Source organism: Salarias fasciatus, chromosome 12 (assembly GCF_902148845.1).
Source record: "Salarias fasciatus chromosome 12, fSalaFa1.1, whole genome shotgun sequence".
Taxonomy (NCBI): domain Eukaryota; kingdom Metazoa; phylum Chordata; class Actinopteri; order Blenniiformes; family Blenniidae; genus Salarias; species Salarias fasciatus.
Window position 1 is genome coordinate 25,864,735 of NC_043756.1, and position 25,946 is coordinate 25,890,680.

The following is a 25,946-nucleotide window of genomic DNA, read 5'->3' on the forward strand; positions in this document are numbered from 1 at the left end:
GGTCTGAGCGCTGGACGTGAGTCTAGTTCCTCAGAGACGTGTGGAGATGTGCGAAACGTGTGTGATAAACAGGATTTCAGAAATCGGCCTGATGGAAGGCGGTTTCTGGAATCGGTGTGAAGCGAAGGCGTCTCCTGACACGTGGCTGCTTGCAGCGATCAAGAACCAGGCCACGGGGCACTACATCCTCAACGGGAAGGGGGAGGAGGTCCGGTCCCGGAGCTTCATCGACCTGGGCGTGGAGTGGCACTACATCATGGAGGACGAGGTGGAGACGCTGCACACGGACGGACCGCTGCACGACCCCGTGGTGGTCCTGGTGAGAAACGTCCAAATCTCACACTCCATCAAGTCAGTGAAACAAAAGAAAAGTGAAATGTGTGAAAAAAATTGATTCTTCATCACGAACAAAGACTCTCTTCACTTATTCAGACAGAAAAAAAAAGACTTTTGTTGTTCTAGTGGATTCACTACTTTCTGCTGTGATCATTTCTAAAGTCAACTTCAGTCATCGATTTTGAAATGAGAGGATGAAGATTCTAGTGAAAATAAGGACTGGCTTGCTTTCAGAAGAATTCAAAGCTGAAACTAGAAGGATGAGGTTTTCCACCCTCCTCCAATGAAAACTGTTTTTGTTGATTTGGAGTGATTTTCTGACAGATGACTAACCGGTTGAAGACTTTATCCAGAACAAAAACCGATAAGATGGCGCGTCACTCGTGTGTTTCCAGAGCTATAAGCTCATTTCAGAGTGAGTTGAAGTGTCTCTGAGGCAGCAGTAATGAGAGCATACAGACAGTGAGGAACCACGCATCCCCGTGTGTGTGTGTGTGTGTGTGTGTGTAAATAGCGGGGGATACTGACCTCAGTGTACACATCTCATTCAGTGTGTTTAATTTGTAATTACCTTCCCGGCGTTTGTTGCGTTCCTTAATGGATCTGTAGGTGAGGAATGTTGCTCTGGAGCATTCTCCCGCCCCGCTGCATGTTTCACACATGTAGTTCATCATCATCATCTTCATCATCATCGGGGTTGTCTGGCACTTGGCCTTTTTATTTGTTTCCCAATCACAGCGCTCTCACAGCCAAGGAAAGGTCAAGGACAGTGGCTTATTGTCCAGAATTCTAATCGCCTTTCCTTGCAAGTCCGGTATTTATGATAGAACATAGAGCAGCACTTATTGACTAAAACAAAGAAAAACCAAAAAAAAAAAGCCAACAATGAGCTCCTGACACAGAGTAAAGGCTGTGAAAAAAGAGGAAATGTTTTTTGAAAACTGCAGAGGATCACTGTGAACTACCCCTCCTCCTCTCCCCTCCGTTAAATCCACACCCTCCATGTCTTCCATGAAAGGACCCCAGGTGTAATGTTAGGTCAGTGATGTTCTTCATAGGTGAAGTTGTGGACGTTTCCTTGATCCATTTCCTGACTGCTGGTTTTCTGGAGCTCCTCCATGACGGCCCTCGGACTCTTTTAGTAAGCAGTAGACATAAATCTAGAGCAGGGATTATCGCTCTGGACATATGATGTCTATCAGGGTAAAAACCAAGAATAAATCATTTTATACCTAGAATAATCTCTAAAGCTTGTTTAATCTCCCCCGGAACTGTTGAACTTCATTGCATTTCCCGTGGCAGACCGTCCACTCCTCCCTGTCCCCACACCCGGTGCACAGAATGGCAACTTATGAAGCTTTTCTGGGGCCACGAATAATGTCCTCATCAGCCGAATACACTGCAGTACTCTGAGGTGTCGATACTCAGCACTTGCTTTTTCCCAATCTTTTGGGGGGGAAGTCCTCCTGTAGGTCTTCCCCTCAGGCATGAAGTCTCAGTGAAGGAGACAGAGGATCCCTCTGCTGGCACCTTATAAGATTTGGAAATAATTCTCTTTCCAAAGCAACCATTTTTCATTTCAGTTTCCAAAATGAACAGAGAGGGAGCTGACACACACTGATTTTGAGGAGATCTAATAAAGCCATACTGTCTTCAGACAGAAGAAGAGTTAGTGGCTCACAGAGAGGAGGATTCACCTCAATACTCCTTAACCTGGCACCAGATTCTAATCATACTTCTAATAGGATTTCTAGTCTTTTTCTTCAACATCTTGACTATTGCATGTACTGGGGGAAAGGAAGATTGACTGAGACAATATTCATCTGGAGTGATAAACGTAGCTTTGCTCGCCTATTATTCCACAAAAAAATGTGCAGAAATGTTGTTTAAGGAGTGAAAATAAATTGACAGGAGGAGGCAGTGGAATGTTCTGAAAGACATACAGAAGTTTGGACCTCATATGTCAGTTAATGAGGTTAAGTCTTGCTGTCAGCGAGGAGGGCATGGAGTTCCATCTATCAGAGAAAGAGGAAGTCATGGAGTCTGCCATGGAGGTTTGGTTCACCCCAACACTGCCGTTTATACATGGTGCCATCCTCATCCCCAGATATTTCAGTTGAAAAGGCTTCCTGGCACTGTTTCTTTCTTCTGAATTAAGTAACATTAATGAAGAATTTTCTTTATTTCTTTATATCCTGATATCCTTCCAGATGTGTTCATTAGATCTAATAACACTAGTATAGAGTTTTACTGTTTTTCTAAAAAAGCATGACGTCGTCAGCAAATACAGACATTCTGTGTTCCTGTTGGCCGACTGACAGACCAGCTATATTTTTATGGGCGCGCACCGCAAATGGATGAATAGAATGGGGGACAAAGGGCACCCCTGCCCACATCCACATTTGATTTTAAACTGTTTAGATATAGCTCCATTTGTTAATTTTTCAGCATAAGGTTTATTATATAAACGTTTATCCCACTGACTGAACTGATCCCCACAGCCAAATCTTTTTAATATCTCTGATAAATAGGGTCATTCTACTCTGTCAGAGGCTTTTTTGGCATCCAATAATAGCAAAGCAGAGTGTGATTCTCCTTTCATGCTAGAATATCCATCACTTGTCTCACATTATGAAATCCCATCCTTCCTGCAATAAACCCGTTCTGCTCAACAGCTAATACCGTCTCCAGACTTCCAGCCAAGATGTGGCAAAGTATCTATAGATCCACAAAGAGGAGGCTTTTTGGTCTTAGGCTGCCGCATTTACTGCAAGGTTAATCAGGTCTGAGCATTAAGGTTAACAGGACTCCTCTTATAGAAGCAGGGTGAGTTTCTTTTTTTAAATGAGTTTGAAAACATGTCAAAAAGAGAGAGCAGCAGTTTAGTTCTTTCTATGTGCAGCTCGTCCGGACCTGAGGCTTCACCTGTGTTCAGGTTATCTGTTGCTATAGATATTTCCTCCTTAGTCACAGCTGCACTAAAATCTGCACTTAGTAGTTCTATGTTTTGACCCAGTCGGCTTTTAAAGGAAAGAAATCAAAAACATCTCACCTGAGACCCAAATTTTTACCCGACAGCGACTGTGTGAAAATGGCCTGAGCACGTCAGTGTGATCCATCGATCCACGGGACCAGGTATTGATCATCTCACCCCGTCCACAGGTTCTCCATTCTCACTGGAAGCGAGCCTCAGACCTGCACTTTTACTGTCTGACGAGTTGTTAACGTTTCTGAACAAGACTCATTTGGTGCGGAAAGCAGACGATGAAGCTTGAGATCTGAAGACTTATTGACTCTTTAACGTGACGTTTTGCTGTGGCTGAGATCACCGTGATACGTTATCATTATCACTTGTCATGCTGACAAATCCAGAATCAAACAGAGAGCCAATTTCAGGCTGTCAGCGGGATTGCTCGTCCCTCAGATCGTCCAAAGAAGGATTTTACTCACAAATTACAGATCGAGAGACACTTAACAGGATCTTTTCTGTTCTGTTTTGATCCAGTTTTATTAAGAAAACACTGTAACTTTCCATTACAGTCTTACAGGAAATCCAGCAGCTCCGGCTGGAAGTGCCAAATGAAAAAAGAAATGAAAATATATTCTATATGTGTCTTCAGGCACTTAGTGTGAAACAAGCTGGTGAAGAAGCCAGAAGTCAAAGAATTCCCATGTGAGCGATAAAAAGAGTGAAAGTCTCATATAATGAGGAGCGAGGTACATTTATTTTTACAGCACCATTCAGACGCAAGACGATTCACAGCTCTACGACAGAATACATGAAAACACAGTCAGGAAGATGATCGAAGACAGCAGCTTTACGTTAGGAGCGCCTCCGTCTTCAGGTAATCAGGTCAATGCCATAACCGGGAGACTTTATTCGATTTCTTTCTGTATTTATTGTGATGGTGAAGCTGCAGGACGACAGCAGGGTGAAGCCAGCGGAGTGAAGAGAGGCCCAGAAGCGGGCGGCTCAGATGCTCAGCAGCTTAACTGGAAGATGGTTCAGGGTCAGCCGAGCCACTTTTAGAGCTGTAAGCTTCATGAGGGAGGAAATTCCTCAGCAAGAACTCAGAGGGTTTGACGTTTCTTCTCATCCCCGTCCCTGACATCGGTGCTCATTCATCCACAAACAGCTTCAACACCAGCTCAGCCGCAAACAGCAGCCTTCACAACAGCTGTAAACTGTTTCACTTAGGATCATTTAGCTTATCGGCCTCCGTTTTGCACCATTTGAGAGCGTTGAAGTGTGAAATTGTGAGATATCCCACATGTTATGTGGCTCTTAAAGCCATAGTCTTGATTTCTGGAGTGACTAAATTGCCTCCGCCTGCAGATCGATGGCACTTTTACTGTTTGTGTGCATTTTGTGGGCGATTGAGAAAACTGCCGTGAGGAACGTCATGAATATTCAAATGGAAGAAAGAAAAATGAATGTTGAATTGAAGTTCAGTGTGCAGCTGGATGGTTTCCCTGATTCCCCCCCCCCCCCCCCCCCCCCCCACACACACACACACACACACACACACACACACACACATACCAGTTTCATGTGTTGGAGAACTTTTCATGATGAATCAGAGTGTTTTATAATTTCAGATCAATTTTCCCCCACAAGACGAGTACGTGGGAAGGTTTCCTCATGTAGAAATGCTCTAAAATCATCATTTGTTGTAAAAGTGGTTCAGAAAAGTGCATCCTAAGGTTATTTACTGTCATTTCACTGCTCTAGTCCACTGGATGCCTCAAAACCAGTGTAAAGATTGATCCACAGCTCATTTAGGTCCAGTTTGGTGTTGACGGAAAGCTTCCATTGTGTGTTTTGGGTCAGATTACATTATATTACATTATTACTGACGACATTGAGAAACTTTTCTGAAGAAAAAAAACCGACGTCAAGGAAATCTGAAACAGCAACACTTCAATAATACAGAGCGAGAGTTTAGAAGTCTGGGGGAGAGAGTTAAAAATTCTATTTATTTTCCCAATGAATGACTGCTTCAGGTGAGTGGTGAAGTTAGTATAATTATTTCTAAAGAAGGAGAAAATAAACGCAGGTCAATGACTCATCCAGCATGGAGAAATGCTTTAGCAGGACATTAACAGGCTGAACCATTTCAGTCGACATTTCTCCCAGAACTGAGAACGTCCCAGTAGTGTCTTCAGTCACCTTTTTTACAACGTCAAAGATAATTTAAAAAGAAAATTGAAAGGCAGTGTTTCTTGACCGGTCCCAATTGTGACTGGTGGAATAATATGTTATTGATAATGTCAATCCAAGGTGCTAACAGCGCTTTATTGGTACAATAAGGGTGAAATTATTCTCCAGTTTGACATCAAGCACTGAAACTGGAATTTCCAAATTGGGAACCTTTCACACTGATATGAATTAAAGATAAATTAATTGAATTAATTGAAGCAGAGCTGTGGCTCTCCTGGTCCTGAGTTTGAGACCCCTGGTCTAGATGATCTGAGAGGTTCGTCAGAGGGGCCCCCTGGTGTCTGGATGATCTTAACCAACGTATAAAGAACTTCTATAAAGAAAGGAAAGGGTAGAAAATTGAAAAGTCACTCTAGCTTTAAAGCTGCAGATATTTTTTTCCGGCCACTGTTGTAACCATCCCAGCTCAGAGAGAGAAACCAGGCAAAAACAGATGGATTACGACTCTGACTGATCGATTCCGCCAACGCTGCAGAAATAATGAGAGCGCATTAGTGAGAGGAAGCTGGAAAACAAACATATTCTACCATCATCTATTCAATAATCCACCTTTAAAAGGTTATTTTAAAAAGCTATTAGGACGACGTCAAGTGACATGAGAGCAAGTTCAGCCTGTGACTGCTGTGAAATGTCGTCTGCCATTATGGAATAATTATACGAACCATGGAGGGTAAAGGACCACGTGTAATTAGATGAGAGATAAACAGAGGACTGAAAGGTCAGAAGTTAATCTCCGGGGTCAAGAAGTCATTCAAAGCCAGTTTCCACAGACACTGGCTGCATTTCTTATTCCAGCCCCATTTCTCTCACTTCTCTCGTTTAATCATTGAAAAGCTTTTTTATTTTTCTTGGAGCTTTGTCAAGTGAGAGCACTCATTAAGCTTTTAGACATGCTTTTTCGTTCTGCTCCTCGTTATTTAACTCCACTGGAAAAAGTAGCTTTTAATTGCATTTACATCAGTTTTTACATTCTGTTTGATTTAAAGGAGCAGAGAAAAGGTTGAAACAAAAGAGAAAAGAGAACCGTTCGCTTCGAGGAAACATGGTTTTTGCGTTTTGTGAGAATAACGTGGTTAAGATATATCAGTACTCAGTATGGGTCCGTAGATCAGGCTCAGTCCTCGTATTCCACCTTTAAAGAAGTGATTTGCGAGCATCCCCGCTTCTGACTTTTCTTTTCCGTTCCGGTGAATCGCCGCGAAGCAGCAACGTCGCTGCTCCTCTTCTCTCACACCCAGATGGTCGCGGTGGCGAGCAGCCAGGCGGCGCCTCAAAAACACGAGCCACACACACACACACACACACACACACCTCGGCCTGCACCTGAGCTTGTTCAAACAGCACATCCACCTGGGGGCGGAGCTCCGTTTGCGGGGTCACGGAGCGCATTAGCAAGTCAGCCGCGGCTCAGAAAGCTGCATCTGCTCGGATCGCTGTGGATTCCCCCTCGCGTGAGATGTTAATTAGTTCAGCAGTGATGACCTGAGCAGGGAGAAATAAAACCCCAGCAGATCTCAGTGTCTTGGCTCCGTCAGGTTCGTTGGTCTTTCTTTTTCAGTCATGTGCAATAGTTTACATTGTTCAGAGAACAACTTTTGGTGATTAATCACATTTCTGTCATATTTGAAGTGATTGAAAAGAAGAAAAATGAATCAAACCTCAGCCGGTTCATGTTTTCTGTATTTTGCAGATATTGATATCGTGATAAATGAACAATACCTTGTTCAGAACATGTTGCAGTACCTGGACACTTTCAGCCTTTCTGATTGGTTGATTGATATGATCTGATTGATTGGAATGCTTTCTTTGAAATTTTACTTGGTGGTTTGGTGGGATTAAGAGTCTCTTGCGGGCCTGCTTTGGCCCACGGGCCTCATGTTTGCCAACCCTGCTTTTGTTCTGATCATACACGAGTCTGTTGACGTAAAAGATATTCTTGGATTGGATTTCTACTTTCTGAAAAAACAGACTTCAGAAATCTTAAATTTGATGAGAAACTGCTGATTGGAAGTTTGTGGAAAATCACCTGATTCTTCAACAGTGTTGTACATCTGTTGAGAGCGACTCACCAGATGAACTGTCCGTGATGCAGATTAGTGGTCTGCTTTGTGACAGCCGGCAGGTCGTCCGCTCTGAAAGGATTTATTTCAATCCATTATACCAAATGTGCCACAGAAATCAGGAACCCCACTGATTTAATAATAGATAAACCTGATGATACGAAGAACATATGGTACTCCTTTCATCTGGCCTCACGGCCATTTGCATCCTCTGTAAGAACCATTCAGACCTCATCACTTCATTTAATGAGTTACTGCAAACGATAATAGGAGGTAAAATATATGATACAGAGCCAAACGCAGACATTATCACAAAAAATGTTCCGTCTTTCTCTAATCTTTGTCTGATAATTCCCAGACCTCCATTCAACCAATTACTGAATGCAGGCCATTGACTTTCTCTTGCTGTTAAAATGAGGCCGAATTCATTTATCTGCTCACATATTTGAATGCAAATCAGCTGCACTTAGGAGGCATGAACAATGGTGCTTTAATATATCACTGTAATGGTTTTGTTTTCTTTTGTCTACTCTTGATTCCCAGATTATACCCAAGGACAATGAGACGCGCTCCACTTTAATGTACAAGTACATCATCCACGAAGACTCGGTGCCCGTCAACAACAACAACGTGATCCAGGAGGACACGTACGAGTGGGCGCTGAAGAGCTGGTCGCCGTGCTCCAAGCCCTGCGCCGGAGGTGACGTGTCCGAGTCGAGATGAGAGAATGTAGAGGAAGCGTCTCTGGAGCTCACCGAGAATCCGCCTCCAGGTTTTAGCTCAGCAGGTCCAGAGAGGCGGTCTGGGGTTTCCCTGCTCCGGCTGAGCGTGAGCAGAGACGTTACTGCAGACGTGGTGCACTGAGCCGCGGCAGAGTGCAGAAAGAGAGCCACTTTCCCGTTTCCAAGGAGCCGGAGCGCAAACATTTTCAAACGGATGTTGTTTCCCCATTTCCACGTAGACAGAATTGGCACTTTTTCCAAATATTGTGTTTTGCATGCTGTTTCCACGAAGACTGAGTTGGTACATTTTCAAGAAGTTGTTTTCCCCCTATTTCCATGGAGATGGAGTAGGTACATTTTCAAAAAGTTGCCTTTTCAGCGACTGTAAGCATCACCGTGATTTAAATAGACACACGTAGGGCATTGAAAGATTTGCATTTCCACTTTACATTTTTTTAAAATCAACTGTTTTTGTAACAGGAGAGTTGAATAATTCACTGTTGAGACTTAAACCCAAACCCATTCATTCAAACATGAGCTGGTGATTCGTGTAACAAACCCAACCCGTTTTTTTCAGCCCAGTTTTTTCCACATCTCTCGGGAGCCACTTTAATTTCTCCTGTTATGAGTTAAATAACTTCAACACATTTCAAGTTTGCTGACTGGAATGATGACCCTTGACTTTTGCCACAGGTTTTCAATACACCAAGTACGGCTGTCGAAAGAAAGGAGACACCAAGATGGTTCATCGGGGCTACTGCGACTCCAACAGGAAGCCCAAACCCATCCGCAGGATGTGCAACCTGCAGGACTGCACCCAGCCCCAGTGAGTACACACACACCAGAAACACACTCGAGATGGTCTATGAACACCCAATCAGATTCATCTGGAGCCAGGAAACAGTTAAACATCTGAAGAACATGGCTATACATGCAGGATATAAGAACGTGTCACAGATTTGATTCCATTTTTAAAAAAGTTTAATTTCCATGGATTTCCCACTTTAATCATTCAAAATATTTTAGCCTTTTTTGCTGTTTACCTGTTTGATTGAATGAACTTTGAGCTTTACTAGCATTTCTTTTTTACATTTTGCTCCTCTTGTCTTCTTTTTACTTTTGGTTTCTTTTGGTTTTCCTTTTTTTTTTTAATTCAGATTTTTTCCTTCTTGTCTGTTCATCAAAACTCTGTCTGACTTTGCTTTTTTAACTTCTCACCTTCTTGATCTGTTTTAATCCTGGAGATTAGACCGGTTTTATAAATCAGTGTGAAGGCAGATGAAATGAAAATAATCACAGATGTGTATTTGCATTAACAAACAAGCTCTTTTCCAAACTGTCAGAGAGGGAACAGAGAGACGTTTATTCAGTTTTATCTGATGAGCGTCAGTTCAGGTGTGTTCCACCTGGGATTCTGTTTGCTTCCAGTATTTTTACACGTTCAGTCAGAACTAACGACTGTTTTTGAGCAACAAGCAATCCAAATGGAAACAGCAACAATAGGCTCCGTTAGAATCCTGGGTTCCTAGAATCTCCTTTCTGAACTTTAATAGCCTTAAACATCCTGGAAATGTGGAGCAGAAACTGAGAAAACTTCAACGGCAAAACTGTCCGAGTCTGAAAGCTTCCTTCAGAGGAGAGTCTGTCCATCAGTGTGCTTCAATCAATAATCCGTCAATTAAAAGATCCAGATCACATGCTCTTCTTTCAGGGTTCATAAAGATGTGGAGAGTTGGTGAAAGCTAGGCGGCTTCATCGCTTCATGGTTGACTAGACCGACTCTTCCAGGGAAACCAGCCGCTGTCTGATTTTCCACCAAACAAAATGTTTCCACAAAATGTACATTTTACGAAATGAAGAAGAATAAAAAATTACATTTTCCATGCTTAAAAACCATCCTTTCATTCATGACGTCTCACAGCTGCAGTTTAGATATACTTTTTAGCAAGCTTCTTTTTTTGGGGGGTGGGGGGGGGATTTTTCCTGAATTATTTTATCCATTTTAACTAATTATAGTTGCTGTGCATTTTTTAGTGGTTGGATCAGTTTTAACTGTGTTACTTATTTATACCTTATTTTACTGTATCTGCTTTGGCTGGATTTTCTGGTGGAATAGTTTTATCTATTTTATCCATGTTTATCTCATTTCCATGGAGACAGAGCTCGAGCGTTTTCAGTGGCTCTGGGCACCGTGGTCGTGTAGATACTGAGTGAAAAAGCAGAGGATGTGAGATTTCAGGAAGTGGTGTGACGATGTAGCCTGTCACGTTCAGATCCAGAAATCTGCAGTTGATGTTTGCTTTATGCCTTCTTTGATTTCAAGAAGAAGTTGGACGTAAGGTAATTGAAGCCAGGTCGGTAAGGTTCACACAGAGAGGCTTTTCAGGCTTCAGACGTCGACACTGACCGGCCTGCAGTCTGATACCTCGTCTCTGCGTGGCTCATTAGAGGAATTAGTTTTTGAAAAAAGATTTCACAGCCGCTGCTCTTTATCGCAGGAAGTCAGCTAAAGAAAGAAAAACCAGTGTGAGGTAGAACAGAGCGTCTGTGACTCATGGCAGCTGCAGGAACTCCGCTAACAAAGCAAAGTGAGGGCAGGAGATGAGAGAACGACGTTCTTTAAATGGAGACGATGACGTCTGAAAACATTTTGGACCGTGACCAAAACGAGCCGTGAAATCGTCAGAGCTCTTCGGACTGTCGGCCGAGCTCACGGCGACCGTTCCATTCTTTGGATCCATTTCCCCCTCAGCGCTGCTCAGAGCCACTGAGAGCGCAGCTTTTGGACAGCAGTTCCACTCAAGGTGGAACATTTTGAAAAACCGTTTTCCTCGTTTTCTGTGTTTGTGCCTTTGACAACATGGTTTTCAGAAGGTTATAAACCTGAAACTTCTCAGAAAGTGATGGATTTTCATTGGAAACGTTGTGCAGATGGGGCCTTTAGTGCAGGGATAGAAGGAAAACAGGACCTTGCACCGTGAGCTGATGTTTCGCCGAGACCGAGTTGTTCAACTTTAAAGAGCAGTTTATTGAAGCGTCCTTTCATGGGGGTTAATGGGCTTCAACAGGCTGACCTTATCCTACAGTTTCAACAAGACAGATGAATAAACCGCAGCAGTGACTTTAGCATAGACTCCCATGAAGCTTCATTAGAGAACTGTGCTTCTCAAACTTCCAAAGGTGCACATACGCTTGAGATGAGCAACCAACGATCATCTTTTCAGTTCCTGCTCGTTCTTAAAGACGTGATACCGAAGCGTCTGCATTTTCACTTGTTCTGTATTAAAATTTGCTCTGTGGACAATTGTAGATAATAGTTCAAGTTGGACATGACCCACATTGGTATTTATTCTGCTTTTATATACATGCAACTGCAGTTTTTGTAAAGTAAACTTCAAAACTGCAGACTGTACTTTCTGTTTTGCTCTGAACAGCGAATGAAAAGGTGCTGGAGCTTATTGAAATGCCGCCCTCTGTGCCTGGGCCTGGAGTTACTCCAGGAAAAGAAATTTTACTTTTGGAGCTTTTTACCTGAAACAATTTAATCACGATTACATTTTGATGCAAATAAAAGACCGTTTCCATCGAAGAGGTTTTCAAGGTTTTGTTTTGTTCAGTTCTGGCTGATCAGTGAAAGAGGTGGTTGTGACGGCTCTCTCTCCGCTAAGGAGCTTTGTCGCTTTTCTAAATGGATTTATTGATTTATGCAGGGGAAATGTCAGCAGTCTGTCCTGGGAAGTTTGGAAAGGAGTCATCCTGCATTGACAGTACTTAGGCTTTGTGTTCAGAGACATTTCGTCGGCGGAGACTAATTCTCTTTCAACGCTTCTGCCCAAAGTGGGTGAATGTTGCGTTCACAGCTATTCACCCCTGCTCCAGACACTTGGATGCTATTCTTTGCTTTGCTGAGGCCATCATATGTATACAACACACCCACGATGCACTATTCAGCTCTCAGCTGGTCTATCCACTCAGTCAACGTTCAGACCGATTCAACAGCGAATCCTTTCACAGAGAGCGCATAAGTTCCATTGTGTGGAAGAGAACAGGAAGAAGTTCCAGGGTCTTCTCTCCTACGCGCAAGTTTTTGACAATACTTCATATAAATGGAGGAAAAGCAACTTTTTGGAAATTGTCCAACTCCATCTCCATAGAAACAGGAATAAATTTGACTTTTTGAAAATGCTCTGTACCCATGGAAACTATGGAAAACGCAACTTTTAGAACACACTTGGACTCCGTCTCCATGGAAACGATCAGTGTGTGGAAAAACTTGTCAATATTCAGGGGGGTCCCTAATTCCAAAGCCAACCTGACACACACAGGTACAAATGACATTTTTTATTTTAAACATACTCCAAGACAGGCATCTGGGGAACTGAGCTGGTGCTTGGTGAGGAGCATTCACTCAGGATAATTAGAATCTTAAGAAGGAAATAAACTAAAAATAAAGCCAGCATTTTAACAAACACAAATGCAACAAAATGATTGCATATTGATTTATAAATTAACCATTTAACATTCCAATGTCAAGTTCAGATCAACCTGCATGCAGGAAAGATTCAGTGTATGTTCCATCATAATGAATTACAATGAACAAAGTAACATTTCCAGTGTTGTATTGCTTTTACTGAGAATGATTGCTGACCAAAGTGATCTTCCTAAATGGAATTTGAAGATCCACTGATGAGCTGCTTCTGGTGAACCGACTGCTGTTTTGTTGGATAATGAATGAACTTAAAGGAGGAGGAGCAGTATTGTGCTGAATTCTCTAGACCAGGCAGATGTTTTTGTATTTGATAACAGGTTTCCAGCTCAATAGTTTCCATTTGTGTATTGTGGTGCAGTGAATTGAACAGTTTGGCTGCTGGTCCAACATTTTAATGGTTTTCTTGTAGAGAGTAGCTAATGGCTTCAAGTCAATCTGCTAGTTTGACCCCATCTTGTCATGCAGTATGATAGATGTGACATGATCACGGCATCCATGCACAGGTTGGCAGCGTGAAAAGTCACTGCACTTCTAATATATTTGAAATTGACAAGGTTAAATTTGACCCTGTTGCTCACTTTCTTGATGTGTGCTTTAACAGAAAGGTTAGAACCGATGAGAATACCCAGATGCTTCAGCTGCGGCACAATGCTAATGTCTTGGCCTGATATTGTTACATTGGAGACAATGTTTCATTCTCTTTTTGTGAAGAACATCCCTGCAGTTTTACTTACGGTGGGTTGAAGGCAAGAGCAGTTCAGGCGATTGGTTATCTTCTTCATGGCCTTGGTGAGTTCGGCGGCATGTTTTGTTTTGGCGTGGTCATATACTATCGTGTCATCTGCGTACAGTAGTGTTTTGATGTCCGGGCAAACCAATGGTGGATCAGTAAGATATAGGCTGAACCAAAATGGGCAAAGTATTGATCCTTGTGGTACACCAGTGCACAAATTGAGAGCTGATGAGAGTTGTTTGTTGACAGAGACATGCTGACTTCTGCCAGTTAGGTATGACTCAGACCCTCTGAGTGCAGACAGGGAGAAGCTGAACGTGGAGAGTTTGGCAATGAGGACTTGATGGTTAACTGTGTCGAAAGCTTTTTTTTTCTAACTGGATTAATACTTCAGAGTGAGCTGTAATGATCAACGGCTCATAACTTTCTTTGTGTTATCGCAGATGAGAAATCTTTCCTGGTGGCAGAAGTTTCATCTGAGAACCCCAAACTTCTTGTATGGGCAGTGTAAACTCCATGTGAGTTCATTTGATGTTGTCTGTGAGTTTTATGATCACAGTGAGACTTCATGAATCTTTAAGTCAAGCTAACACATAAATTAAGCGAAAACGAAGTAGGAAGACTTCTGATCATCAGTCAATTCCTTGATGTATCTAAAGCATTCCTCAACACACTCCCTTCAAAGAGCCTCGGGGCGCGGCCCTCGAGGGATCACAGAGAGGTTACAGTAGCTCCCCTCATAGAAAGAATGAAAAGAACAGAGCCAAAAAGAAGTGGAGCAGACTGTGAAAACAATCCTGGAAAGCACCAACGATGGCCTGGAGGGAAACGAAGTGAAGTCGTTAAATTAGTGAGCTGAGGACCGAATGTGAATACAATGTCTGATGCAGTGAGAGGGAAGGATGGGGAGGATCTGTGTGAAGTGTCCTGCAGGCTCAGTGTTCAAACACAGTTCATTATTTACTCACACTTTCCATCTCAACATCTTAACCCTTTTGAAGAAAGTCAATTCCACACATTGGCCCAATTCCAATTCTATTTTTCATCCCTTCCCCTCGCCTACCCCTTGAAACGGAGTGTAAAGGGGTAGGGCCTGAAATTCCCCCCTAAGAAATGGGACAACCCTTCAAGATCATCATACGTCATCAGTAGTCGCCCGTGACGTAGTAAAATGACGCCGGTATTGTTTACAAAAGAACTTACGATGCCGTCTCCAGCTGCACTAGTCTCCCTCTCCTGGGCAAATGAATTGTTTTTTCTGCTTTTTCTGTGTGCATGCATAAAAATGTTAATAATAATTCATACAAATTAGAAAGAATGCATTTTGTTATGCAGTTGGCATTACCAGCAACAGTTTTAACTTTTTTTGCTACAAAATTAATAAAATAGTATAAACACATAAAAGGATTAAGCTGTGTGTAAGCATCCACCATCAATATTGCACAACAACCAAAATAAACATTTTTTTTCAAACCAGTAGTTCTGTAAAACAAAAAAACAGACTCTTATATATTTAACTAACCATAACAATAATAAAATGTGCAAAAGGGTCCTACACACCATGGTATGGACAAGGATTAATTATTTGCATCTGGCAAAAAGGCTCAAAAAACGCTCAGCTTTGGCTTCATTCTCTTTGTGGCACTTCTGCTCCTTCACACTTTCCTTTTTCAAAAAGTGAATCAGGTTGTTGCTCTTCTTCCTCTTCTTATTCTTCTTCCCTGTACAGAAAGTAAAATGAAATACGAGTGAAAAGTTATGACACAAAAGAGGGGTACAGCCGTTATGTGTGAATAAAAGCACAAGTAATCTGCTGCCAGGCTGGTTATTTTATTATATAATATTTTCACAATTGTCTGGTTGATATGCAGCACTGTTGTGAAGGAATTATTCGTTCACAACTCACACGTTTCAGTCTTCATCAGTCATATGATCCCAGCGGTGCTCGTTGACGTTAACGTTACAGGTGATCCTGCATAATGCTCCAGTAATGTTTACTTTGCTAGCGGAGCACAAATGGCAGATTTTCGGGTGTCTTATACGCTCAAAGCAGAAAGCAGGCTACGGTAATATCAATAAAACGTGTCATGGTCGTGCAGAAATTAAAACAAGTTATTCGTTAACGTTACATGGGCAGATGCACTTAACGCTAACGAGCTGTCGAGTAACATTGCAGCGACCTTAAAATAGCGTTGTTGTTTTTTTTTAACACAAAATACTCACATTTGTAGATTTCTTTGGCTGCCGCGGATGTTTTCTTCACCATTTTGCCGGCATTTCCCAGTGCAATGTGGGAAATTTCACATAGCCCTCATTTTCTATTATGCCCCCGGAAAATCTCCGTTTCGAGGGCCAGATGGCCCTCGCTCTCCGTCCTCCCCCTCGGTCTGAAGGGGTGCGAAGTAGACTCGGGACACCCCTACCACTTCACGTGAACGCGCAAAACGAAGGGTTAGGGCCAAGGGCGAGTTCTAAGGGGAGAATTGGAATTCACCCATTAATTCAGTTCATTAATCCCAGAGGGAAATTCTTCTGTTTTGAAAGATGTTTCATCCCCGATTCACAGACCTTCATCAGGTCATTCAGTTCAATTCACTTCAGTATCCAGAGCTTCAAACACGATACAGTCATTTCAAGAGACTTTTACAGAGAAAAACCAACAATTCTATGCAAGCAAGACCTCTAACAGGAAGAAACCTGCAGAACCAGACTCAGAGCAGGAGACTTCCTGGTGTTCCAGTTTCAGTCAGGAGACAGAAGAAGAGAACAGGACAGGCAGACCATCTTGGGGTGGACGCTTGTCTAATCTTTGGTATCTCAGTATTTCCATCTGATCGGACCAGTTGAAAACCTTTGAGTACTTCCTCCTCCTTTCTCATGTTGGCTGCTGTGTCTCTGTCCAGGTGGATCTCAGACGAATGGGAGCACTGCACAAAGACCTGCGGCAGCCTGGGCTTTCAGATCCGGACCGTCCGCTGCATGCAGTTCCTCCACGACGGCAACAACCGCTCCATCCACAGCAAATACTGCAGCGGCGAGAAGCCCGAGAGCCGGAGGCCCTGCAACAGGGTGGCGTGCCCCGCCCAGTGGAGGACAGGAGCCTGGTCAGAGGTGACTGCACCCTCTGACAGTTCACTCGCACTGCTCTCTGCTCCAGTGTGGACACTTCAGACTCAGACAAGAGCAAATAACTGAGTTTTTACTGTAATGTTCTTGTCATTTAGCTAAATTCGTCTTGATAAGCTGTTCCTCTTAAGTGCCTGATGCAATTGTGGCATCTGAACTTGACAAGATTGTGAGTTATTAGAGATAAAGAAAATTTTTTTAAGAAATAATAGGGTATCGATAAAATTTAAAGAGAACAGCGTCACCTCTCCTCCAGTTCAAACGAGACCTCAAAGCTCATCAAAAACGATTGGAATTGGGTGCAGTCAAGTGTGTTTATTCCAAACATTTAAGTTTTGTGTTGCGTGACTGACTTTCCTCCTGATGTTTTACATTCCTATGAGCAGCAGCGTCTTCATGAGGTCTGACAGCACAAAAACCTCCCCAGATTCAAAGATGTCAGCTGTAATTTGGTTTAATACGGGAGAGTTTTTTTCCACGTTGAAGCATAAAGATCAGATCATCATGAGTCCCACAGCGATTCCCCTCTCGCATGACGACGTTTTCAAGTGAAAATGGAAAATTCTGTCGAGTTCTGGGTCTCTGCATAACCAACAATGGTGTGCAGAGTTGGAACTTTTGAAAACTGCTCTCAGGTTGGAAGTTTCTGAGTCTGTGTGGAAACGGAGTTCTTTGGCTAAATCTAGTTTGGGTTTCTAAAGGCATTCTGTCCTGGGTATGATGAAAGGGGTTTTGTGTCGCTCCCCAGTGTTCTGTGACGTGTGGAGAGGGGATGGAGAGACGTCTGGTCACCTGTCGGATTGGAGACCAGTGTAACGGAGATAAACCTGAGAACGTGAGGACCTGCAGACCCGGACCCTGCCATGGTGAGCATATTAATAATAGAAAAGTTACTCCTGTTGAAAATTGGCGCTAGTTTTTAATGCAGGGGCATCAAAGCAGCTTCGTAAATGGTTCTTCAGTTTGTTGGGGCTGCAGTAGATATTCATGTAAGACTGGTCGGTCCCTCGGTTGCTCACTGACATCGGTGCTCGGGAGGGTAGTACTTGTTCTCCTCCTTAAAAAAGGTGGTATTGGACCATCCCTGCTTTCAGTTGGTCTTCTCTTCAAAATGTACTCGTTACTTAACAAAATTAGTCATAGAATTCAAAACTTTAATGTCTTGTTGGAATTCTGTTGGAACAGAATCTTTTTTGTTTTGTTAATGGCATCCGAGTCTTTAAACTTCAACTTCAACTTCAACGTCGCTTACCTCCGACCTCTGTTGACTTCCATCCAACTGATTTTTTTCAACAGTTTCATTACAAGAAAAAAAACGCACCAACTAGTGGCCTGGCAGTTTCTGCCGTTTCCATGTGAACAGAGATCTTTTCAAAAATGTCGTGTGAACGTGGAATTTCTCTGAAACGAAAGTGCAAAAACGACTCGGTTTCACCAGAAACACTGTGTAAACAGGAACTAAGTCCAATTTCTTGTACTTTTCTTCTCTTGTCGGTGTTTTCGAGACCTCATCTGCCCCTCCACCACAACAAACAACAACTTTCAGCAGATGAAAAGCTGATTGAACTGCCACTCTTTCACTCATGCTATCGATTGTCAGACCTACATAATGGACAGCGACAGCCTCACAGGCTCACTCCTCATCCCTTTAGAATTCTTTTATATTCTGATTTTTAACATTTAGCCTTTTTCCTTCTTTCTGAAAAAGTTGGTCATCATCAGGAGTGCAATTTGTGTTTGCAAGTCCAAAACAGTCAAGGCAAGTAAAAGTTTATTCTTCATCTCTAATGGTGTTTAATCACCACAGGGAGCAACGATGTTCTGGAAACGACATTAACAGAACTCTGAGGATCTTTACAATGTTATAATGTCTCCAGCAGGTGCATTAGTGTGATGTTCTTTGTGCTCATCATTTAAATTTAGTATTTTTGTGCATCCTGCTGCACTGGTATTTTATTTCACATTGGGTTTATGTTGGGAAGCCTTTCAGAGAAAATGCAGGGTTTGTAATTACCATACTGAGACCATCTTCCATCCATTTGCCACCTAATCGATAAGTCATACATTTCCTTTCCGGACACCTCTAAGTAGTGTGAATATTAATAGAAGAGTCTACAAAAAGTTGTATAATTGATGATAGTGAGCCTCAGTTCCGTTCCATCAATCTCTGGACAGAAGCAGCTGCTTTAACAGTCACCAGACCCTTTCTCCTCCGGACACTGTGGGCCTCATCTGCTGAAGGTCTGCGGGTCTCTGGAGTCACCTGGGCACGTATTCCCGACCTGAGCATTGTCTTTGCGTCTGACCTTCACACACACATTCAGCAACAGCAGTTTCATCTGCAGTTTAATGCCAGTTGGATCATGTGAGACACAGGATGAAGCTTAGACTCTTGTGTCCCTGTTTCTCCATGAAAAGACGTTTGAGATGGTTAGCAGATAGGTGATCGTTATTGTTTACACTGTTTGAACATCAGCTTGTTTCACTTCATCTGGGGATTCGCAGGTTCGAGTCCTGTAGCTGACATGTCACCACAGTGAGTCCCTGAGCCAAACCTTTGACCCCCATCAGGAAATTGTTCAGTTTGTGTAAAATAAAGATTCCCCATGGGGATGATAACGTGTGATCAGTTGCTCCGACATCCTCCCAGACTGCAGAAAGGTGCAATCTCTCCATGGGGCGCTGGACTGACCTTGGGGTCTCCTCGGAGTTGAACATGCCTGATAAACCTGTAATTGGAGTTGACCAGAGATCATTTTGTTCTGATGAAGGACTACCTAATTCCATCATGGAGAAAGACGCCCGATCACCCTGCTTCTACCTGCAATCTTGTTCTCTTGGTCATGACCCACAGCTGATGAGCGTAGGGGTGAGGGTGAGGATGCAGACCGGCCATTAAACAGAGAGCTTTGCTTTCCAGCGCAGCCCCCTCTCCTCTACAATTGTCCCATGTAAGTGACTGCATTACTGCAGCCGCCTGCCTGAATCTGATCTCATGAACTCTTAAAACAGAAGATAACAAAACCCTGTGCAGACTTCAAAGCTGTGTTCAAGTAAGAAAGAAAAAAGCCTTGGCTGTCAGTGGTGCGGATCGTAATGAACATCAGTGTGCTGAATGATGCTGCTGCTGAAAGCACAGGAACATTTGTCAGCTGCCACATCCATGCTGTGCTTTTGATCTCATTCACGTCCAAAAACTCATGCAACAGTTCAGTTCACTTAATTTACATAGAACCAATTAGATGCTGGTGGATAGAAAGGGGAAAGGATGAGATTAAGAGCAAAAACACGTCCACATCACTGGGAAATTCTATTTATTCCCTACAGACATCATGTGGATAGGAAGCACAAATCAAAAACTTCCACCAAGAAGGTACAGAGAGGAGAGATCAGAGACTGCAACAGACACATGACATTAGTGATTGTAGTTAATAATGCATCTCAGTGGTCTAAGGCCCCGTTTAAATCACACCTCAGGTGAAAATACTTCCTTTCTGAAAAGTTTCACATTTGCAAAAACGTCACACAGATTGTTTCACAAATATGGAAGAAACACTGAAAATGATGTAGTTTTCATGTGGGCGCTGTTGGTCATTTGACACCACACACATCCTGTAGAGAACACGGAGAACAACACACTCTAGGTTTGCAATGGAGACCACGAAGAACAATACATTTATTCATGTGCAGGATGACTGTTTACTGTGGAGAACACGGGCAGCAGCTGCGTTTCCGCCGCTTCCAGGAAGTGTCGTTTTCAGTCATTTACACAAAGAGGGAACCAGAGCCTTTTTTGAAAGTTCCACCTTGAGGCACATTTTCAAAAAGCTGCATTTCCATTTGCTCCAAGCACAGTTGTCATGTAAACAGACAGACAAAAAGTTTGCATTTGCATATGAGCTGTGAACCTACTGAAGCTCTACTTCAGGAAATGGTCCATCAAGCTTTGGAATCTCTGAGGATTTTTTGGAATCCTTGAAACCAGATTTTGAAAATATAGGTTTTGTTAGCATCCTGGTTCTTGCTTTGAAAAAAGAACTCTCTGTGGTTGTCTCTTTTTTCAGATGAGCCATGTCACGGAGACAAATCCATCTTCTGCCAAATGGAGGTCCTGGCGAGATACTGCTCCATCCCGGGCTACAACAAGCTCTGCTGCGACTCGTGCAGCAAACGCAGCGGCGCTCTGTCCATGTTGGCCGAGGCCGCCGACATGGAGGAGCACGTCCGATTCGGGTCGGCCTCCCAGCTTCTGGAGACGCTGACGGCCTCAGTGGGAGCTAATATCACTCGCACCATCAAGCAGGGAGCGGGCAGAGCGTCCGCCGCCGCTCCCAAACACGCCACCACCCCGGTTCCCCCGAAGAAGGCCCAATCCAAGACCACAGCGGCACCGCGAAGGGTCCCGCGACACGCGGACCTCACCGCCGCGGCGCACTCGGCCCTGGCAGGTCCCAGTGAGACTGAGAGATCAAGCGTCGCAGTGGAGAGTCGAGGACCGACGCTGTATTCCAAAGTGGAGAGATGAAAGCGGCGCCTCTCGGACTTCTAATGTACAGTCGATAATTCAACTTCATCCTGAGTCTTCTCACACCAGAAACACCCCAGAGGAAAACAGAGTTAGAGGAAAAGTGCTGGCTCACTTTGGTTTTTTAAACACCCCCACCCCCCCTTACTGATTGTATGGACTCTGCATGTCACTTTACAACAATGTCCCGGATCTTTTATCCTGAAACCACCAGGCTTCACTGAAATGTACAGATCATCTTGTCTTTAAAGTAACGTGGCACATGATCTGACGGGAAGCTTCACCCACATGACATGAAATAAACTAAGCAGAATTTCAGGGGCACAAAACAGCCAAAGCAAAGTTCAGTGTTTACGGGATGCCTCCGCTCACTGCAGTTATTTGATGCTCCCCACCCCCGGAAAAAGCAAAAAAGTAAATAAATAAAAAATGTCACAACAGAGGTGACAGGAAGGTGCCTGCAGCCTCCCCCGGGCTTTGTCTGACCGCACCTCTCCTCCCTGTGGTATTGTCATTTAATGAATTTGACTCCTTTTGTTGGTGCAGCTCTGCAATAGGACAGATGGCAGAAAAGGGAAAATGTGACCAGGTGCACTCATTACTTGTGAAATTTATGCAGAATCACACAGAGAGGATTCAGAGAAAGAAGGAACTAAATGTTGCAGAAAATTGTCAACATTTAAAATAGTAATTGGAGTTGATCTTTAAATTTGCCAAGCTCTCACTGTGTAACTGAACCTCAGTTTAAAGGTGCTTTACTTCCACTGCAGACTCTTGATCAATGGATGAGATCACATCTTCAACGGGCCTGTATCATGCTTTCTTAGCTAGTCCAAGCCCTAGTATAGCCATTAACACGGTAATAGTTTATTTTTGGCGCTAAGGAAAAGTCACTTTGTGTGAAATAAAAGATTTTCTGGGGCAAATTCTGAAACCCGGAAGAGAAGACCAAGACCAGCTCATCCCTGGGCGAAAACAAGACCAAGACGTTAGGGCACCAAAACATAGTCAAGACCAAGACCAGCATATCCCAAGACCAAAACTTTAAAGGGACCACGACAGGGTCAAGACCAAGACAAAACCATGTCTTTACGACTGTATCAAGATCAAGACTTTAAGAGACCAAAACACAGTCAAAACTAAGATCAGAGCATCCCTGGGCCGAGACAAGACCAAGACTTTAAGGGACCAAGACAGGGTCAAGACCAAGAACATTGTAACCCAAGACAAAATCAAGTCTTTCGGGCTACGACTGTATCAAGATCAAGACCAAAACATAGTCAATACCAAGACCAGAGCATTCCAAGAGCAAAACTTAATGGGACTGAGACTTAGACACAGCAAAGATCTTGAAAATGTGTCATTGAGACCAAGATTGTTTCAAAAGGTTACAGCACAGCAATCTGTGGTCTCCTGGAAGCTTACAGTGGCCTTGTGTACCACAGTTCACCTTGGGATCAGTGTTGAGACTAGAAATGAATAACAAATGATGGAGGTTGAAGACCAAATGTTGCCTCCTTCAGATGGAGGTATAAAGGAACTGAAGTTTGCTTCCGTGCAAATCCAGAGCTCTTCCTGTCGCTGCTGATTTTACCGGTGAAAAGACCGACCTCTGTCCGCTTCTGCTTTTTCTCTCTTCTCTTGTAGTGTGAAGATTAAACTCACTCCCACCACCATGTTGTACAAAACCGTATTGCAAGAAGGTCTTGTTGATTAGCTTGGTAGCATTAGCAGGTATCCTCATCAAGCAGAATACAGACCGATCCCTCAGCTGCCTTGATCATTTTTAGAACTGACAAAGATCCTATTTTTGAGTGGAGCTGCCTTCATCATCCAGAGCTGCTTGGTTCTGGTCGGCTCTTCCCTCTGTTGTCAGACTAGACGATATAGTGACCTGCAACACCAAGGCTGCAAACTTAACATTTCACATATTGTGCTTTCAAACTCACTTGGAGCAGTAGTTTTCTGGTATTTTTCAAGTCAGAAGGTTAACAAATAATGGTAAAAACAACGTGTGACAAAGCTAAAAACTCCCTTTACTTGAATGTTGCCTTATTTCTTGCCAATCTATGGATTAAGCTCTACATTTACAGATAGTTTTGTATTTTTTACATTTTCAATTATTACACAAACTCAAAACAGTATTGTAGTATAAATGAAACTTGACCAGAGATGTAACCATTAGGAAAATGGTTTTAGTTGAATAGATTTTTTTTTTTAATGTTCACAAATTGCTGTTTAATGGCACACTGCAGTTCATTTATGAAGATGGGTATTTATAAAGCTTCCTGTAAATACTGTACATGAAAATATCAGTATTATTGTGAGGACCAGAGGAGACCTTCCAGCACCCTTTTTAACCGATGAACACAGCAGAGCTTGATCAAGATGTTTACATTGATTTAAATTTAAAAAAAAGGTTGCAGCGTTATGGAGGACATAGCTCGCTCAGTAACTAATATTTTTGCTGGTATTTCGTGAGAAACTCCACCGACCTGCATCAAAATTCAGTATTATGTAACATCCTGTTACCATCATGTTAGGCCTTCAAATATTCCTCCCCCAGTCGATGCTCTGCAATAAGCCATCCCTGCCGTCAGACATTGAAACCACCTGTTATTGCAGCTAAACAGATTCACTCGGCGACCAGCTTATGTCTGAAGTACCTGTTCTCCCATTAGTGGATGTGAATGCACCAGATGGACAATTCAAGTTAGGAGTTACAGTTGGATTAAATCAACCAACTTGCTGCGTTGTCCTGACATCGGCTCAGTTTGTTTTAGTTTAGACCTGTTGAAGTTGTTCGCTCCTCTAAGGGAAACATCTTTGTCAAGTTGTCCAAGAACTTCCATTTTTCTTTGTGAAACTATAAAGTAACAAAGATTTTTTTCCCTCAGCTTCATTGTATTCAATCAACTGACGGCACATGTTGCTAAATTATATAAATGTCCATTAGAAATACTAAAATTCGACTGAGATGTTTTGGGTGAACTAGTTTAAATCGGCCTGCTGTTTTCCCGTGTAAAAATGTCAATCACGCTCCAGCTAAACTTGGCAACGTCACCTGTGGAGCAGAAATGTAGGAAACCTGCTCATCATGCACCTGACCTGTGAACGCTCATCAGCACCGTGCTGCCTGACTGAAGTCTGTTTGTTCCCAATTAAAAAAGGACTAAAATAATGTGGTTCAGCATGAGCCTTGGTGCCAAACCTGTCTGTGCCACGGGCAACATGAGCATGAGCTGCTAATCCATCATTTTCACAGTCATGAGGATTATATCACTCTTTTATCTCAGGAGTTTTCACCTAAATCAGAAGTGAAAAAGTGTAACTCAGTCGTGCAGTTTTTCCTTCCTTCCCCAAAGCTCTGCTCTGGAGTCACATTAGGTTTGGGCACATTAAGCAGACTCATTTCATTCTGTCTTAAAACAAAATTAAGCTCATTATAACATCGCATATTCAACTGAAACGAGGTTCTGTCGTGTTTTTATGCAGACATGAGCAAACCTTCATCGTTTGGATCACAGTAGGAACCCTCCCAATGATTTTTATTTCTCTGAAAAGCATTTTTTTTTACCCCCAAAGTGTCTTGAAAATTGCTTTGTTTTGTTTGTTTTAAAGGGTGGACGAAGGTTCAGCAGAACAGGAGCTATTTATTATAAAGAAAAAGAAAAAAATATATATATTAAAGGGCTTCTTCACAACCACAGTGCATCTGACTGCAATAGCAAAAGCACAGTTTTGTGTTTCAGCAAAAAATCTCTTGACTTGCAACTATTCACACTCACTCCTGTGTGCCAGTGTATAATAGATGTATATAGCATCACGTACGTAAGTATTTATTTAAAGTTAGAGGGTTCTGCTTTGTTTTTACAGGATGTGCACCATTAGCAACAGAAGAACAGAACAAGAACTAGAGAAGAACAACCAGTTTCAGATTCAAGATTCTAACAAGTTCAGTAGGTTATAACAGTTTTTACACTGTGAGGTGTTTGCTAACCAGAAAGCTGTCTTTTTACAGCCGTTTCGTAGATGAACCATAGTAAGAGAACCAAACACACCAGTAAGCGTAGCACCAGTAAAACTTGTTTGGGTTTTTTTTTTATGAATTCTTTTTGCAGATGTCAGTATTTTCTTCTCCCCAGTTCTGTCCAAGCCCTTTACTTTTCGCCTCTAAGACACTGCTGCTAACGCCATAGCGAGCTCGTAATGCCGAGTAGGATAGCCGTAGATGCTACGTTGACAATCCCTGAGCCTCAGACAGATGTTACCGCGGAGGGTTCTCCTCGTACTGTGCCAACACCGCTGTGCTATTGAAGGATTCTGATTGTCAGTCACTCTCCGCTCTGTTTGCCTTTCTATGTATTTGTGTAGGTCAAAGTGTACACTACTGATGCTGTTTGTTGTAAATGGGGAGCACATAGCAATAAAGAGATATGATGAACTGGTGAATTTCTGTCTTTGTTTTGTGTAAAATGATGAAATCCTGCTGTGTGAACGCGACATTTAAAGCCCAAGATCATGTTCTGTTGATCTCTGGATTCTCACTTCAATGGATGAGCGCAGTAGTCAAGATTTCTGACACGTTTTATTGAAGGTCAGTCATAAGAAGTCAGAGATATTCTCATTTTGCTGGTCTGGTAGGGACAAGCCAACATCCTGGTTTTGAGAATTGCAATTTTACGAGGCGGTAAAACCCCAGAAGAACAATGAAAATGTTTTTATCAGCTGCAG

At 42.8% G+C, this 25,946-nt stretch overlaps 1 protein-coding gene across 1 annotated transcript in view; it reads left to right on the top strand.

Moving 5' to 3' along the window:
* adamts3 (ADAM metallopeptidase with thrombospondin type 1 motif, 3) overlaps positions 1-25,640 on the top strand; it is a 128,668-nt gene extending 103,028 nt beyond the window's left edge. The window contains exons 17-22 of the mRNA XM_030105563.1: positions 156-319; positions 8,161-8,317; positions 9,033-9,165; positions 16,465-16,672; positions 17,436-17,553; positions 20,752-25,640. Coding sequence (XP_029961423.1) covers positions 156-319; positions 8,161-8,317; positions 9,033-9,165; positions 16,465-16,672; positions 17,436-17,553; positions 20,752-21,212 — 1,241 coding nt within the window. The 3' untranslated portion in view covers positions 21,213-25,640. The remainder of the gene's footprint in view (positions 1-155; positions 320-8,160; positions 8,318-9,032; positions 9,166-16,464; positions 16,673-17,435; positions 17,554-20,751) is intronic.
* Positions 25,641-25,946: the final 306 nt, after the last annotated feature.